The 14,964-nt window shown below is 44.0% G+C and overlaps 1 protein-coding gene across 1 annotated transcript in view; it reads left to right on the top strand.

Moving 5' to 3' along the window:
- The window catches only part of DNAAF9 (dynein axonemal assembly factor 9), a 123,999-nt gene that overhangs the window by 71,959 nt on the left and 37,076 nt on the right, over nucleotides 1–14,964 (top strand). Inside the window, exons 21-25 of the mRNA XM_080814052.1 lie at nucleotides 7,133–7,253; nucleotides 11,101–11,247; nucleotides 12,294–12,382; nucleotides 12,802–12,903; nucleotides 13,172–13,289. Of these exons, the coding sequence (XP_080670178.1) occupies nucleotides 7,133–7,253; nucleotides 11,101–11,247; nucleotides 12,294–12,382; nucleotides 12,802–12,903; nucleotides 13,172–13,289 (577 nt within the window). The remainder of the gene's footprint in view (nucleotides 1–7,132; nucleotides 7,254–11,100; nucleotides 11,248–12,293; nucleotides 12,383–12,801; nucleotides 12,904–13,171; nucleotides 13,290–14,964) is intronic.

The following is a 14,964-nucleotide window of genomic DNA, read 5'->3' as shown; positions in this document are numbered from 1 at the left end:
TTTATTGTATAAATTTGGCCCATTACCAGAGTCCTTAAATAGTTGTCTTAACAATTAGACCAGTTTCATCACTGTTTTCTGGGGAGAGCATCTGCCAGAATCTTCACAGCCATTTCAGAAGTCCCACTCCTCGGGTTTTGAAGATACTTTCACTTGCTAAAGATTCTAGGTCAGTAGTTTGTTTGTTTGTTTCTTTCTTTCTTTTTTTCAGTAAGCTCAATCCCATCGTAGGGCTTAAACTCATGACCCCAACGTAAAGAGTCGCTGACTGAGCCAGTCAGGCACCCCAACAGTTTCCTTCTTTCCGGAAGGATCTTGCTCTACTCCACTGTCTTCTCACTTGCACCATTCCTGAGCGGAAATCCACTGCCATCCTTACCTTTGTTCCTTCTATAGAAGTTGTTTTTTTTTTCACTCCAGCTGCTTTTGAGATCTTCTTCTTCTTTTTTTTTTTTTTTTTAAGATTTTAAAAAATTTATTTCAGAGAAAGAATGTATGTCCATGCACGAGTTTGGGGAGAACAGAGGGAGAAGGAGAGGCAATCTCAGATTCCACTAAGTGGAGAGCCCAACACAAGGCTTGATCTCATGACCTGAGCCAAAATCAAGAGTTGGACACTCAGAGACACCTGGGTGGCTCAGTCAGTTAAGCGTCTGCCTTTGGCTCAGATCATAATCCCAGGATCCTGGAATTGAGTCCCGCGTTGGGCTCCCGCTTCTCCCTCTCCCTGCCGCTCCCCATGCCTTGTCCTTTCTCTCTCTGACAAACAGGTAAGAAAATCTTAAAAAAAAAAAAAAAAAAAAAAAAAGTTGGACATTTAACCAACTGAGCCACCCAGGCACCCCGATTTTCTTTCTATCACAGATGTTAAGTAATTTTATTTTTCTGTGAGTTGGTATGTCTTTTTTCATGTTCTTTGTGCTTGGAATTCATTTTGCTTCTTCAGTGGATGGATTTAGTTTTCTTCAAACTAGTATTTTTGGCCTCTTTTTTAAGTTTTTCCCCTCCTATTCTGGGCCTCCACTTTGCTGCCTGAAATTGTCCCACAGCCTCCTGTTGCTCTGTACAATTATTTTCAGTCCTTTTTCTCATCATGTTTCATTTTGCATAGTTTCTGCTTGTATATATTCTGATTTACTAACCTCTTCTGCATTGTTGTTATGAGTTTGTTAATGTTAAATTAACATTGTGAAGTGGAGCACAGGGTACTGAATGGAGAGCCAAGTTCAACAAAAGACCACAAAAGAAATTGAAATAGGGAATTTTATTTCTCACAAGTCCTGGAGGAAGTACAGGGCGATGGCATGCCTCATGCCTTCAGGGCACACAGGAAGGTCAAAACAGAATGCAGACAGAGAGAGTGGCAGGACCTGGAGCACATGCCTTTATTAGGGTTTGTGGGTAGAGTGCTTTGGGTTTCCCAGGCTAAGGCCAGGTAGGTCAATTCAAACCAGAAGAGCAGGGTTTTGGTAAGCTCCACAGGGGTTTTCTCTTAGGAATGCACAAGGGAATGGCCCTAGGAGGCAGTGGAGACTTGATCACAGGGGCTCTTGGGGAAGTCATGTCAGGAACTTACATTTTCTTGTGAGTCTGCAGGCTGCTACACAGGGCTTGTTTGAGGGGTCAGTGTCATTTTAAGCACCACCCTCCCCCGCCCCACCAGGTCACTTGGCCAAACAAAATGTATGTGGGGGCAGCAAGACCCTGGAGTAGCTTAGCTAAATTCCACAACTGTCTAATGTCATTCATCTCATTCGGTGTATTTTTCTTCTCAGACATTGTATTTTTCATCTATGGGAGTTTGACTTAGGTATTTTTTACATCTTTTATGTCTCAAGTTAACATGTTTCAGTCTTCTAGCTTCTTGAACATACGGGATACAGTTATGATAATTATTCTAATATGTTTTTCTTCTAGTCATATCATCTGACCTTGCTTTTTTTTTTCTTTTTTAAAGATTTTATTTATTGGGGCACCTGGGTGGCTCAGTGGGTTAAGGCCTCTGCCTTTGGCTCAGGTCATGATCCCGGGGTCCTGGGATGGAGTCCTGCATTGGGCTCTCTGCTCAGCGGGGAGCCTGCTTCCTCTTCTCTCTCTCTGCCTGCCTCTCTGCCTACTTGTGATCTCTGTCTATCAAATAAATAAATAAATAAAATTTTTAAAAAAGATTTTATTTATTTATTTGACAGAGATCACAAGTAAGCAGAGAGGCAGGCAGAGAGAGAGAGGGGGAAGCAGGCTCCCCGCTGAACAGAGAGCCCGATGTGGGGCATGATCCCAGGATCCCAGGATCCTGGATCATGACCTGAGCGGAAGGCAGAGGCTTTAACCCACTGAACCACCCAGGAGCCCCACATCTGGCCTTGCTTTTAAGCTTTGTTAGCCAGGAGACAGAACAGCATTTAATTTAGGGCTAATTTTACCCCACTGCTGAGGCAGAATCCTCTGAATATTCTACCTAACATCCCTGTGAAGTGTGAGGTTTTCTACTCTGGCTGATGGGAATAGGCAGAAAGTCTTATTCAAGGTATGGTCTGATATTCATTGTCTTACATAGGAATATCCAGTTTTTCCAGTACCGTTTGTTGAAAAGGCTCTCCTCTTTCTTTGATCTGTCTGTGCACCTTTGTTGAGTATCAGTTGACTGTATATTTACTATTTCCTACAGGCCTCCATGAATGGTTGGCACTCAGGCAGCTCCTCATTGTCCCTGTAGTGATTTACAGATTGCAGAGTGGTTTTTTTCCACTGGGCAGAGATTGTTCAGCAGTGAGAAACAGGGGCACTGGTCCCATTGACACCTAGGACAGTGGACACATCCTGAGAACTTTGGTAACCAAAATGAGTTCTGCCTTTTCAGGATGGGAAGGCCCAGGCAGCAGTCATCTGCTATCTGCTGACTTCATTCTAAACCCTCTTGTGTATTCCCTGGTGTCCACAGGAAGCTAGTCAGGGACTCTTGAGAAGAAAAGGTCCTCTGCAGCACTGCATGTGAAAGAATTATGCAGCTGCATATTACCTACAACATGGGTGACTCAGGAACGGATGTCGAGAGTAGTAAGCAAGTCACAGAAGGACACATGTACTAAGATTCTGTTTATATGAAAACAAAACAGATGAAACCAAATAATATATGGTTTATAGATACATTGAAGTATGATAAAACTATACAGAATTTAGGATGTTGGTTTCCTCTGGGTAGAAGAAAGAGGGCCACTGAGGAAGGGCATTTGGGAGGCTAATGGTACCATTAATGCTTGATTTTTTAGCTGAGTGGCCAAGTGTACAGGCACCGAAATTGTGTTGTTATTGTTTCTCTTTAAACAATATATGTACATTTCACACACTGTCACATAGAATGAAAATTATCCAGCCATTGCATCTTTTTTTTAAATTAACATATAATTAGCCCCAGGGGTACAGGTCTGTGAATCGCCAGGTTTACACACTTCACAGCACTCACCATAGCACATACCCTCCCCAATGTCCATAACCCCACCACCCTCTCCCTCCCCCCCCTCCCCAGCAACCCTCAGTTTGTTTTGTGAGATTGAGTCTCTTATCAGCCATTGCATCTTATTTCCCCAGCAGAGATAAATAAATATTCCTCCTTCATACAGGCTGGACCATTGGAGGAAAGTTTTATTTGTATAGCCAGGTGTCTGAAGGAAGGAAAGCCAAATTCTTCATTGATATTTGGTGTCTGGGTTTGCCCTGAGGGCTCATCCTTCTTTTGGATTCCTGGTGATGCAGAGGTCAATCAAAGACAGAACCATCCCTTGGTCCCCTGCTGCTTGAGTAGTCAGGGAGAACTTCCTCTTACCTTGGGTTTTTGGACTCACAGAATGGAGAAGGAATGACAGTGGCCTTTCAGTAAGGGCACCAAGGATAAGACAGGGGGCCAAAAAGGGGTGCCTGGGTTAAGGGTCTGCCTTTGGCTCAGGTCATGATCCTGGAGTCCTGGGATCAAGCCCCATGTCAGGCTCCCTGCTCAATGGGGAGTCAGCTTCTCCCTCTGCCCCTCTCCACTGTGCTCTCTCTCATTCACTTTCTCTCTCTCAAATAAATAAATAAATCTTTAAAAAAAAAAAAAAAAAGACAAGGAGATCTCCTCAGGAGTTGGTTACCGTGGTCACTGAGAAACCCCTGCAAAGGCATATCCCTTCAGACCGAAGTCTGACAGTCATGAATCCAGAGCAGATACTGGAAGTGTCATCACTTCAAGTGGATTAGGATCTGAGAGACCAGATAATAGGCACTGGACCACCCAGTGAATCACTTCAGTTATTTCATGTATGATCTGAGGATAATGAAAGTTACTGCTTCCAGAGCCAGGGTGAGGGGTAGCTGTGACCCAGGGTAGCTGTTCTGCACCAGTACTAAAATCAGCTTCCATTTATTGAGTTCCTGCCCTGGGCCAAGCCCCATAATGAGTGCTTTTCCAGCACTGCCTTGTGAATTTCTGTCTTCCTCTTTCCCATTTTTTTTCAAGGCTTCAGAGTATAGAGAGAGGAAATGCTAGAGATAATCTCTCTCATCTGTGCTCTTTTTCTGGAAGCTTTGGAAGGATGTTGTCCAGGAAGCCTTTGAGTGGTACTAGACTTGCTTCTAAGAAGCTTCATGTTAGAGCTACACAGGTGGAGGGTGAGGCCAGGACCTGGAAAAGTACAGGTAGTAAGCAGTAGGAGGAGAGCAGTTCTTACCTCCTAGTATACTGTTGATCCCTCTTTTTTCTGTAAACAGCAGATAGAGTTATCTTGTGGCCCGAATTGATGAGGAGAGTGCCGAAAATCTTGGCTGGGCCTTGGGGGAGCTGGTGGAGGAGCTAAGACAGCAGAGGAGGGACTGCAGACCACACTGTGGGCCTCATAAGGCTAAGAAGCAGAGAGTACAAGTTGTCAGATGAGCCATTTCGAGAGGGTAAAGGGAGGAAGCCAGGCGAAAATCAAAGGGAGCCAGATGCCACAGTGCCTTGGTTCCCTACAGACTTCTGCTCTGTACCTGGCTCCGCTGCAAGTAGTCCTGTGACTTTGGGAGAAACCTGTCTGAGCTGTGTCTCCCCATCAGCCCTGTAAGAAGATTACCTCTTCAGATTGTTGGAAAGGCAGAAAACTGTAAGGTATATGACGTGCTTGGTGCAGTTGGTGTTAACTAGTAAACACTGAGCAGAATCTGTTCCTGTCCCTTTCCCTGACAAAACAGAGATTAAAGCATGTCCTATTCCAGAAGATCTGCCCTGGATGTGGGTGAGAGGAAAGTCAGCAGTTTCTGAGCAATCGGGGAAAACTAGGGGACTGAGACTTCAAAGGCTCAGTGATGTCAGAGGATGAGATCAGGGAGTGAGATGGCTAAAAGGCTGATGAGATGCTGTAGTCCGAGAATAGGTTCTGGAGCTGAAGATTTCAGAGATGTTCTGGGTGCTGTTTTACTGCCGTGGCATTGGGATTGAGGAGTAGTGAGCCCTAATGGGGCGTGGGCCATTCCCCAATCTCTCAGAAGAGACGGACCATCTTGGCTGTGGAAGAGAAGATTGAGCACATTCAGAAGCTGTTTGAAGTGTTGTGGCATGACTAGGAGGGCATAGAGGTGAACAGTGAAGAGAAGAAAGAGCTTGTGTCTCTGAGGGAATGAAAGTATTGTGCCAGCATGGAAGGGAATAGTCTGGGAACAGCCATGAGGAACCTTGGCTTTGATGCAGGATGAGGCTGGGTCGTGGGTAGCCTCTACTCAAGAGGGCCATAGGGTAAGGCTATGTACTTGTTAGAGGCTGTGAGGCTTACACTCGATGCCTTGGACTGGGCTGCTGCTGCCCCAGGTGCTGTGGTTAGCATTTTTTCCCTCTGACTGGTCATCTAGTTCTTCCATTGATAGGCTCCAGACCTTCATCTTGTACCTAAAAACTGCCTCCACCTCCCCCACTCCTTCCCATGCCCCATTAACATGCACACACAAGCACACATACTCACTAGGCCTCTCTGCCTTCTGAAATCCCACCTCCTCAGGAAGACTTCAGCTTGAAGTCTCCAAAGTTCCTCGCCTTGGCCTTTGCTTTTCTTGTCCTTACAATCTCCAGAGCTTTGGGGCTACCTTCCTAGAGCTACAGCTCGAGGAATCAGTCCCTCTTCTTTGTCTTCTGTCCTCTGCTTTAGCAGTTAGATACTGATGACAGTATTCCCAAGCTTGTGCCTTGAATTCCAGGAAGTTATTTCTTTCTTCTACAGATATGAAAACAAAGAAAGAAAGACTGTTAGAAGAAAAGAAAGCATACAGCTTGGACCAACTCCAGAGAGCAGGAGTCTTATGGGTATTCTAGGTACTTCATTTAAGTCTCCAAAGCAAGCCCAGTCTTAACACTTGTCATTTTAGCTGTCTGTCCTTTCTTTGGTCTGCCCCCTAGGGCCCATAATGAGCTATTCTGTATGACCTGGGCCACCCAGAAACAGCAGCTGTCTTTGGACCTGAATCCTTGAACTGAGAAAGCCACATCCATTGTCCACATCCCACCCATCTTCTTTTTTTTTTTTTTTTTAAGATTTTATTTACTTTTTGATAGAGAGATACAGAGCACAACTAGGCAGAGCAGCAGGCAGAGGGAGAGGGAGCAGCTCTAGAGTAGCAGGCCTCCACTGTCTATAGAATCCCCTATTATCTAATTCAGATGTTCCTTTGCTGGGCACAGGGACCTTTAGGTCCCTTCACCAGTCTTTTACCTGAGACCCTGGTGCTCTTTGCTGGACTTTAAGTGAGGGATGTGGTCTCTTTAGAGCCAAATCAGCTTCGGCCAAAATAGGAGAAAGGAGAGTCTGTAAACTCAGTGGTGGAGCAGACATACCCAGAGTCTTTTTCAGTGTGTTTCCCTGCAAGACACCCACAAGTGAATGTGAATTTTGCCTCTCTCCCAGCAGCTGATAACTTATTCACTTGTTTTTTCTAATTTTATGGAAAGTCTGTGATGCCTCATTTCTCTCTGAAGCTCCAGGAGTGTGCATTGGCTTCCCAAGGACTCAAGATAAAAATTGTGTAACTTAAGCATTACAGATACTAGTCTCTAGTTACCAGTGTGGTGTGCCCTAATACCTGCAAAGACATTGGGATCTGGCCCCCAAGGATCCAGCCCTCCAGCTCTGACCAGCTCTCTTTTCCTTCCAGGGAAGGTGCACTTCTTCTCTAGTGGTCTTCTGTTTTCTCACCGTCATCATGGGAGTATCATCCTTTCCAAGGATCACATGAATTCCATTTCGTTCTATGATGGGGTAGGTGTTTTAACAGTCCATGGCTTTGATGTTCAGAAGGATACTCAACACTTCTGAGACAAAAACCAAATAACTTCCTATCCCTGCTCCATCACCATGGGTCAGGATGTAAGGAACCAGCATTGCCCTTGAGGCAGGCAGGCAGGGAGTTCATGGAGAGGCCTGTCCATTTGTCAGCCTCACTGCTCCATAAAGGGCTTAGCTGGAAAAGAGTTCTGGGTCAGGAGGGCCAACAGCCACCCAGGCCCACATAACTTATCCCAAAGAGGACCAGAAAGTAGGCTGAAGAAGGCCTTAAATGGCCCTCTCCTGCCCAGGAACACAAAGGCTCACTCACTTAAGAACTGGAAAGAAGCTGTTCTTCTAACATTGATGGGGCTCAACTCACCCATTAGCATGAGAAAGAATTATAAGTGATCCAGAGAGAAGAGAAATGGCTCACTTTCCCCATGAGGGCTCAGCCCTACCTCTGGACATACTCAGACTTCCCCTCTACCTCTGTGAAAGTTCTACCCCCAGAGCCATCCTTTAACTTCACCAGTTTGTTTAACATTTTCCCCTCCCCTTGCAAGGAAGAAGGCAGCTATGAGTTCTCCCTAGGCTGTTCTCCTCCTGGCCAAGGTACAGCTCATCTCTCAGTATGACACCAGAGTGGAGAGCAGGCCCTCTACTGTGTTTGGTTTCAGCCTCAAAACCAGCCTGTTTGGGAGTCAAGACAGACTAGGTGAGGTGGTATGGTCAGATGGCTCAGAAAATAAGTTCTGTGAACAATTCAGAGAAAATTATATCTTTCTTCCACATAGAACTTGTTGTCTTAAAGGGTGTTCAAAAGTGCAAGCAGGCCAACAAGATAGAATGGATGGCATTATTCGATGAAAACTTTGATGAGAGAAGAAAAGGTGAATCATTCAAGTGCTGGGACAGTAAGTTAGCTAACTTGGAGCAGGGCAGAATGGATTGTTACCTCATATCAAAAATCAAAATAGACTTCTGATAGATTAAATATTTTTAAATTTCACAAGAAGAAAGAACAGTATGAAAATGAATAAGTATTAAACTGCCAGGGACGGGAAGACTTCGTAAGCTTAGTAATGACACAAGAAATTCCAAAGGAAAAGTCTGTCAGATTTGACCACTTAAGGATTTTAAATATTTTTGCCAACAATTTAATTTATTGACATGTACTTTAAATACAATGTAAGTACAATTAACTAACCATTTAAAGTTTTGACAGATGTATACCGATGTATATACTCACGAAACCACTGTCACAATTAAGATACAGACAGCTTTCATCACCCTTGAAGTTTTCTAATGCCCTTTTGCAGTTCCTCTTTCCCTCCACTTCTGGCTTTCTGTCACTGTAAATCAATATGCAGTTCTAAAATGTTATATAAACGGGGTTGCCTGGGGTGGCTCAGTCTGTTAAGCATCTGATTCTTGATTTTGGGTCAGCTTATAGTCTTAGGGCCCTGGGATGAAGTCCCTTATTAGGCTCCACAGTCAGCGGGGAGTCTGCTTACAGATTTTTCTCTCTCCCCATCTGCCCCTCCCCCTGCTTGGGAGCATACTCTCTCTCAGATAAATAAATAAATCTTTAAATAAAATAAAACAAAATGTTGCATAAATGGATATCATACCTTCTATATCCTTCTAAGTTTCACATTTTTCACTCAGTATAATTATTTTTTTTAATTTTTAATTTTTTTAAAGATTTTATTTTCATTTTCTTTGACAAAGAGAGAGCACAAGTAGGCAGAGAGGCAGGCAGAGGGAGAGGGAGAAACAGGATCTCCGCTGAGCAGGGAGCCAGATGTGGGGCTCGATCCCAGGACCCTGGGATCATTACCCGAGCTGAAGGCAGCCGCTTAACTGACTGAGCCCCACAGGTGCCCCAGTATAATGATTTTTAGATTCATCCATGAATAGTATTCCATGTTTGGGTATAGCATAAAATTTATCAGACTATTTGAAGCTCTAAAAATTAAAAAAGTTCTGGATAAATGAAACGATACTCCATGTTCATGGATAGGAAGACTTAACATTGTTAAGACCACAATTTTACAAAAGCAGTCTACAGATTCAGTACAATTCCTATCAAAATTCAATGGCATTTTTTACAGAAATAGAAACCCATCCTGAAATTCATATGGAATCTCAGGGTATCCCCAAGTAGCCAAAATAATCTTAAAAAAGAACAGAGGTGGAAAGCTTTTATACTTCCTGATTTCAAAACTTACTACAAAGCTATAGTAATTAAGCAACAGGGTGGTATTGGCATAGAGTCAGATAAATAGACCAATGAAATAAAGTAGCTCAGAAATAAACTTTCACATATGTAGCTAAATGATTTTTAACAAGGTGCCAAGATCATTCAAAGGTATCTTCAACAAATGGTGCTGGGAAAATTAGACATCCACATGCAAAGAATGAAGTTAGATCCTAACTTTATGCCAAATACAAAAAATTAACTCAGAATGGAGCATAAGTCTAAGAACCAACACTGTCAAACACTTAGAAGAAAGCATAGGAGCCATTTGCAATGATGTGGATGGAACTAGAGGGTATTAAGCTAAGCAAAATAAGTCAGAGAAAGACAATTATATGATCTCACTGATATGTGGTATTTAAAAAAAAACAAAGTGGAGGATCATATAGCGGAAGAAAGGAAAAAATGAAACAAGGCAAAATCATAGAGGGAGACAAACCATAAGAGACTCTTAATCTCAGGAAACAAACTGAGGGTTGCTAGAGGGGATGAGGTGGCTGGGTGTTAGACATTGGGGAGGGTATGTGTTGTGGTGAGCGCTGTGTATTGTGTAAGGCTGATGAATCATAGTTCTGTACCCCCGAAACAATACATTATATGTTAATAATAATTTTAAAAACATAGGAGTAAAATCCTCGTGACCTTGGAGTAGGCAGTGATTTCTTGGATTATGACACCGAAAACATAGACAACAAAAGAAATATATAAATTGGACTTCATCAGGGGCACCTGGGTGGCTCAGTGGGTTAAAGCCTCTGCCTTCGGCTCAGGTCATGATCCCAGGGTCCTGGGATCAAGCCCTGCATCGGGCTCTCTGCTCTGTGGAGAGCCTGCTTTCTCCTCTCTCTCTGCCTGCCTCTCTGCCTGCTTGTGATCTCTGTCTGTCAAATAAATAAATAAAATCTTTAAAAAAAAAAAATTGGACTTCATCAAAATTGAAAACTTCTGTGCATCAAAATACAGTATCAAGAAAGTGAAAACAAGACAAAACAAAAAAAAGAAAGTGAAAACAACCCACAAAATGGGAGAAAATATTTACAAATCTTGGTTAGCCTAGCTGGCTCGGTTTAGGATGTGACTCTTAATTCTAGGGTCATGAGTTCAAGCCCCACATTGGGTATAGAGATAACTTTTTAAAAGAACCACATATCGGGGCACCTGGGTGGTAAGTCAGTTGGGCATCCAACTCTTGATTTCATCTCAGGTTTTGATCTCAAGGTTGTGAAATCGAGCCCCACATTGGTCTCTGTGCTTGGTGGGGAGTCGGCTTGAGATTCCCTCTCCCTCTCCCCCAAAATAAATAAATAAATCTTTTTTTAAAAAATCATATATCTGATTAGGGATTGATACCAGAAGGAATTTTGAGATGACATTTTCAATTTAGGGGAAAAGACCCTTGTACTTCCTTTATCTCCCTTAACTGGGTATTGGAAAGCACATCTATCATTGGACCCCGGTACACCACATAATGTGAAAATAATCGCAGGGAAATTTGTCATATGTGTCCGGACAGTATTGTGAGAGCTAGTGTCATGAAGATGGCTTTTCTCACTGGTACTCCATCTTTTTTCTCTTTAGGACTCCACGAGTGTTGTTGCTGCCCTTCTGATAGACTTCAAAAGCTCATTGCTTCCTTATCTCCCAGTTCATTTCCATGGATCAAGCAATTTTCTAATGATTGCCCTGTTCCCCAAATCAAGGATATACCAAGCATTTTACTCAGAGGTAACACCAATCATTGGTTAGCAAAACAAATACTACTTTTTTTTTCCTTAGAAGCTTAGTTGGTAAGACCACATCTCGGGGCTAACAGCGAGGTGATGAGAGGCCTGGTGGAGGCGGCTGCTTCTAATCCTCTTGGGTCCTGGAGTGGTGCTTTTGCCATTGAGAGGAGAACCTAAAGGAACTGAACGAAAGGCTTTTTAGCTGCTAAGACAAATCTTCTTTGGCCTTTTAAGTCCTAATTAAACTATTTTTCTTTTAGCTACTTTATTGATTTATCTGACCCTACCTAATGGATCAGAGCTCTACTCTACCCTCGTCTCTCCCTTCCCATGGTTCACAGGCCCTTCCCTTGTGAAGTCCCACCTGGCAGGCTCCATGTTATGAGCACTTGGTACAGATTGCATGAGGAGGGAGCTTACCAAGAATTATACTACCCTCTTAGAGACCAGGCAATAACCAAAGTTAAACACATGGCTAGCCTCTTGACTGGTGGCAATGTTCAGAAAGGTCTGATTGCCACAGCCTGTGAAGAGACCGTGTCCCTCTCTCAGGGGAGACTGACCGAACACGGAAGAGAGATGAGCTGGCCTGGCTGCAGTGTGGCATCTCAGGCTAGTCCATGTCTCCCTCTTACTGCCTGCTGGTCCTCCCGTGCTCTTTGCGTGTCCCGGAGAGAGAACCCTTTAGATTCTCGTCAGCCATCCCTCTGCCTCTAGGCAAGGGTGAACCACTCCTTCTTCTGGTCCTGTCCCCAGGGAAGAACAGGCCCCTGCTGCCAGAACAGTGTTACCTGACACCTTCTTCCGTGCTTCCTGGCTTCTGAAGGAGCAGAATCCCTGGGAGAGGAACCCAGAAAGTAATTCTGGTTTTGAAAAATACAGAACAAAATTGCTGCAGGCCTCTATTTTTGAAACAAACTTGTTTGTTATGATGGTTTTTCTCTGTACTGTCAGTCTAGATTTTCAACAGCCATCAAATCCCCATGTGGATTCCATATCCTGTTGTTGGGTTTAAAGTGTTCTTTGCTCAAATTCTGTTTTGTTTAGGTCTTCTCCCCCTGGCAACAGCAGGCTAACTCAGGGCTGTCTTTAAAAGTGATCCAGGAAGATGGATTATCTGTGGAACAAAAGAGATTGTAAGTGGCTGCCTTCAGCGTTTATGCTTGTTTCCCTAAGCTGTGTGTGTCTGCTGTCTCTGCAGGGCGACTTACGTTACGTAACACAGGGGGCTTGGCTGCTGAAAGGGCCAGCACAGTCATTCCAGCGCTGCCACTTGCAGGTAGCCAGTGCCCTTGGGGAAAGAGAAGTGAAGAGAGATGAAATCCACAAGAATCAGAAACCCATAATATTACCAAGGGTTTCAGGTGAACCTTCCTCTGTGGGCACACCCGTCCTCACACAGTAATGCCGCATTGTGTTCAAGTCAGTGAGATGCTTGTTTTGGAAGTGTTGACTATGTCACGGGACTCTGGTTTGAAAGCATCAGAACAAGTTATGTAAAGTATGTGTGCTGTAGGGAGATGGAGTTCTAATCTGTGAACTTTTGATATTCCAGACACTCCAGTGCCCAGAAGCTCTTCAGTGTCCTGGGCCATTCTGCTGGGGAGAAACAGAGTCCTCTAAAGGTCCTCCCAGCCAAACTTCCAGAGCTAGACTGGTGAGCTCCAGTTTGCTGTATGTAAATGTTCAGTGTTCTGGCTTTTGAAATGTCAGGAACCTCCGTGTTGGTCCTTTCTAAGCTCCTTTTTCTTTGTAGCTTCTTAGGGATCAGTGTATAAGGTGGTAGTGATACCATAAACAATTTTATTCTCTAGAGTGAATCTCTCTAAGTTTCTTTTTTAGCAATTAAATAGTTTCCTATGTGAAGGAGCAGATTTAGGCAAGACTGGTGATGTAACATAATAGCATTGTCTTTATTTTTCTAGGTTTCTTCAGCATTTCGCCATCAGCAGCATTAGTCGGGAGCCTGTGATGAGGACCCATCTCCCTGTCCTGCTGCAGCAAGCCGAAATCAACCCTATTCACCGAGTAGAAAATGACAAGGTACAGCAGCTCAGCAAGTATGCTGGAAAGTCACAGGAAGATAATCCCGATAGGCTGCCCTTGGATCTTCTGTCAGTTAACGAAAAGAGCTCAAGCAGAGTCCCTTTGTAAGACTCTCCACCTCCTAGGATACTGATAGTATAATACACATGAAACCTGCTCTACACAGTGAGAGTGTACAGGCATCTGCAGTGATCCCAGCCAAGCCCTGGAGCAACCATAAAGCCCTGGCCCCTTGCTGTGCCTCCCCTGGCTTCTTTGTGTCTTTCAAATTCTTGCTCAGTGTGCTCTCCTGCCATCAGCTCTTTCTGTTTGTGATAAGGACTTACCTGGCAGCCGGTGACACACTGAGCTTCATAAGAGGAAGGGACTTGTTACTTGGGCCTTGCTGGCATTACCAGGGTAAGGTGATACTTTATAAACATCGTCTTCCCAAGAGTAGATTTTAATCCACTCCCATCTCACATGCCCCTCCTCTTGATACTTCCCACCATTTCTTCAGAACCAGATGTCATAATATGCTCAGAGAGGGCGTTATTTATATGCAAACCTAGAAGATGCTCAGATGCAAAAGATAATAAGAGCATCAAGCAATTAGGAGCCTTGATTTTCCCTTAGGTAAGAGTTTAAAAATGAAAATGACTACCTGCTGTATTGTATTAAAAGGGTGCTGTAGGACTGGCCTTAAAGTAAGAAGGTATCTATCTATGAGCACGTGTGCTGTGATTTGAGAGGCAGGGGCCTGGGTGCTGAGGAATAGGAACCAAGGAGAGGAGGAGGAGGATAATGAAAAAGTTGCATGAAGTACTGCCTACAGGAGCAGAAAGGGGTACAGAGTAGGGGCCTGGTCAGAGGAGAGGAAGAACTCCTGGTTCCCAGAAGAGAAGAGGGCTCTCTCTCTCTGCCGATGTGACCGGCTCAAGTGATGAGTGCCACCAAGCTGAGCTTTAGTCTGAGTTATCTGTGACCAGGCCCGTTCCCGGTGAGTCTTGTATGTTGTGACAGAAAACACATGCTATGCCATTTAAATCGATAAGCATTCAGCGATTACCTGGTTCCTTTCCTCCCCTGCTTGACTCCTGCTCTTTCAGGGGATTTCTTCAGGTTGTTTTGGAATACATACATGCGGAGGGCCCTGTTTTCATTTGATTGTGTGCTAAGGCTAGGGCAGTCCAGCTCCTCTTCTAGTCAAGACTCAGGAGTGCCTCCTACACCCCGTTTGTTTCCTTAGCTCAGGCCATGCAGTTTGGACAGATTTGGCAGCCAGGCGGAAATATCCCCATGCCACTCCTCTCCTTCACTGAGCTTACTTACCACACCAGTTTAGCCTGTGACATTTTGTCTGAGACTTCCTTTCTGTCCAATGTTTTCGGTTGTATTTTAACTGATCTAGTCAAACCTGCTCCATGGAAATTGTATTAGTAACACCACATTTTATATGGTATTTGCTATGTGCCACAAACTGTTCTAAGCACTTAAATATTAACACTCATATAAATTAACTCAGTTAATCATCACACCCACCCTGCAAGATAGGTTCTGTTATGAGCCCAAGGTCACATAGCTAGATGAGTGCTGGTGCTGAGGTTCAGACCTACAGAACCTGGCTCCAGAAGTCAGTTCTCGTACCTTATTATTTTTTTTTAAGGATTTTATTTATTTGACAGAGAGAGAG

Source organism: Martes martes (assembly GCF_963455335.1).
Source record: "Martes martes genome assembly, chromosome: 9".
NCBI lineage: Eukaryota > Metazoa > Chordata > Mammalia > Carnivora > Mustelidae > Martes > Martes martes.
Note: the sequence above shows the minus strand (reverse complement) of the source record. Positions and strands in the feature narration are given on the sequence as shown.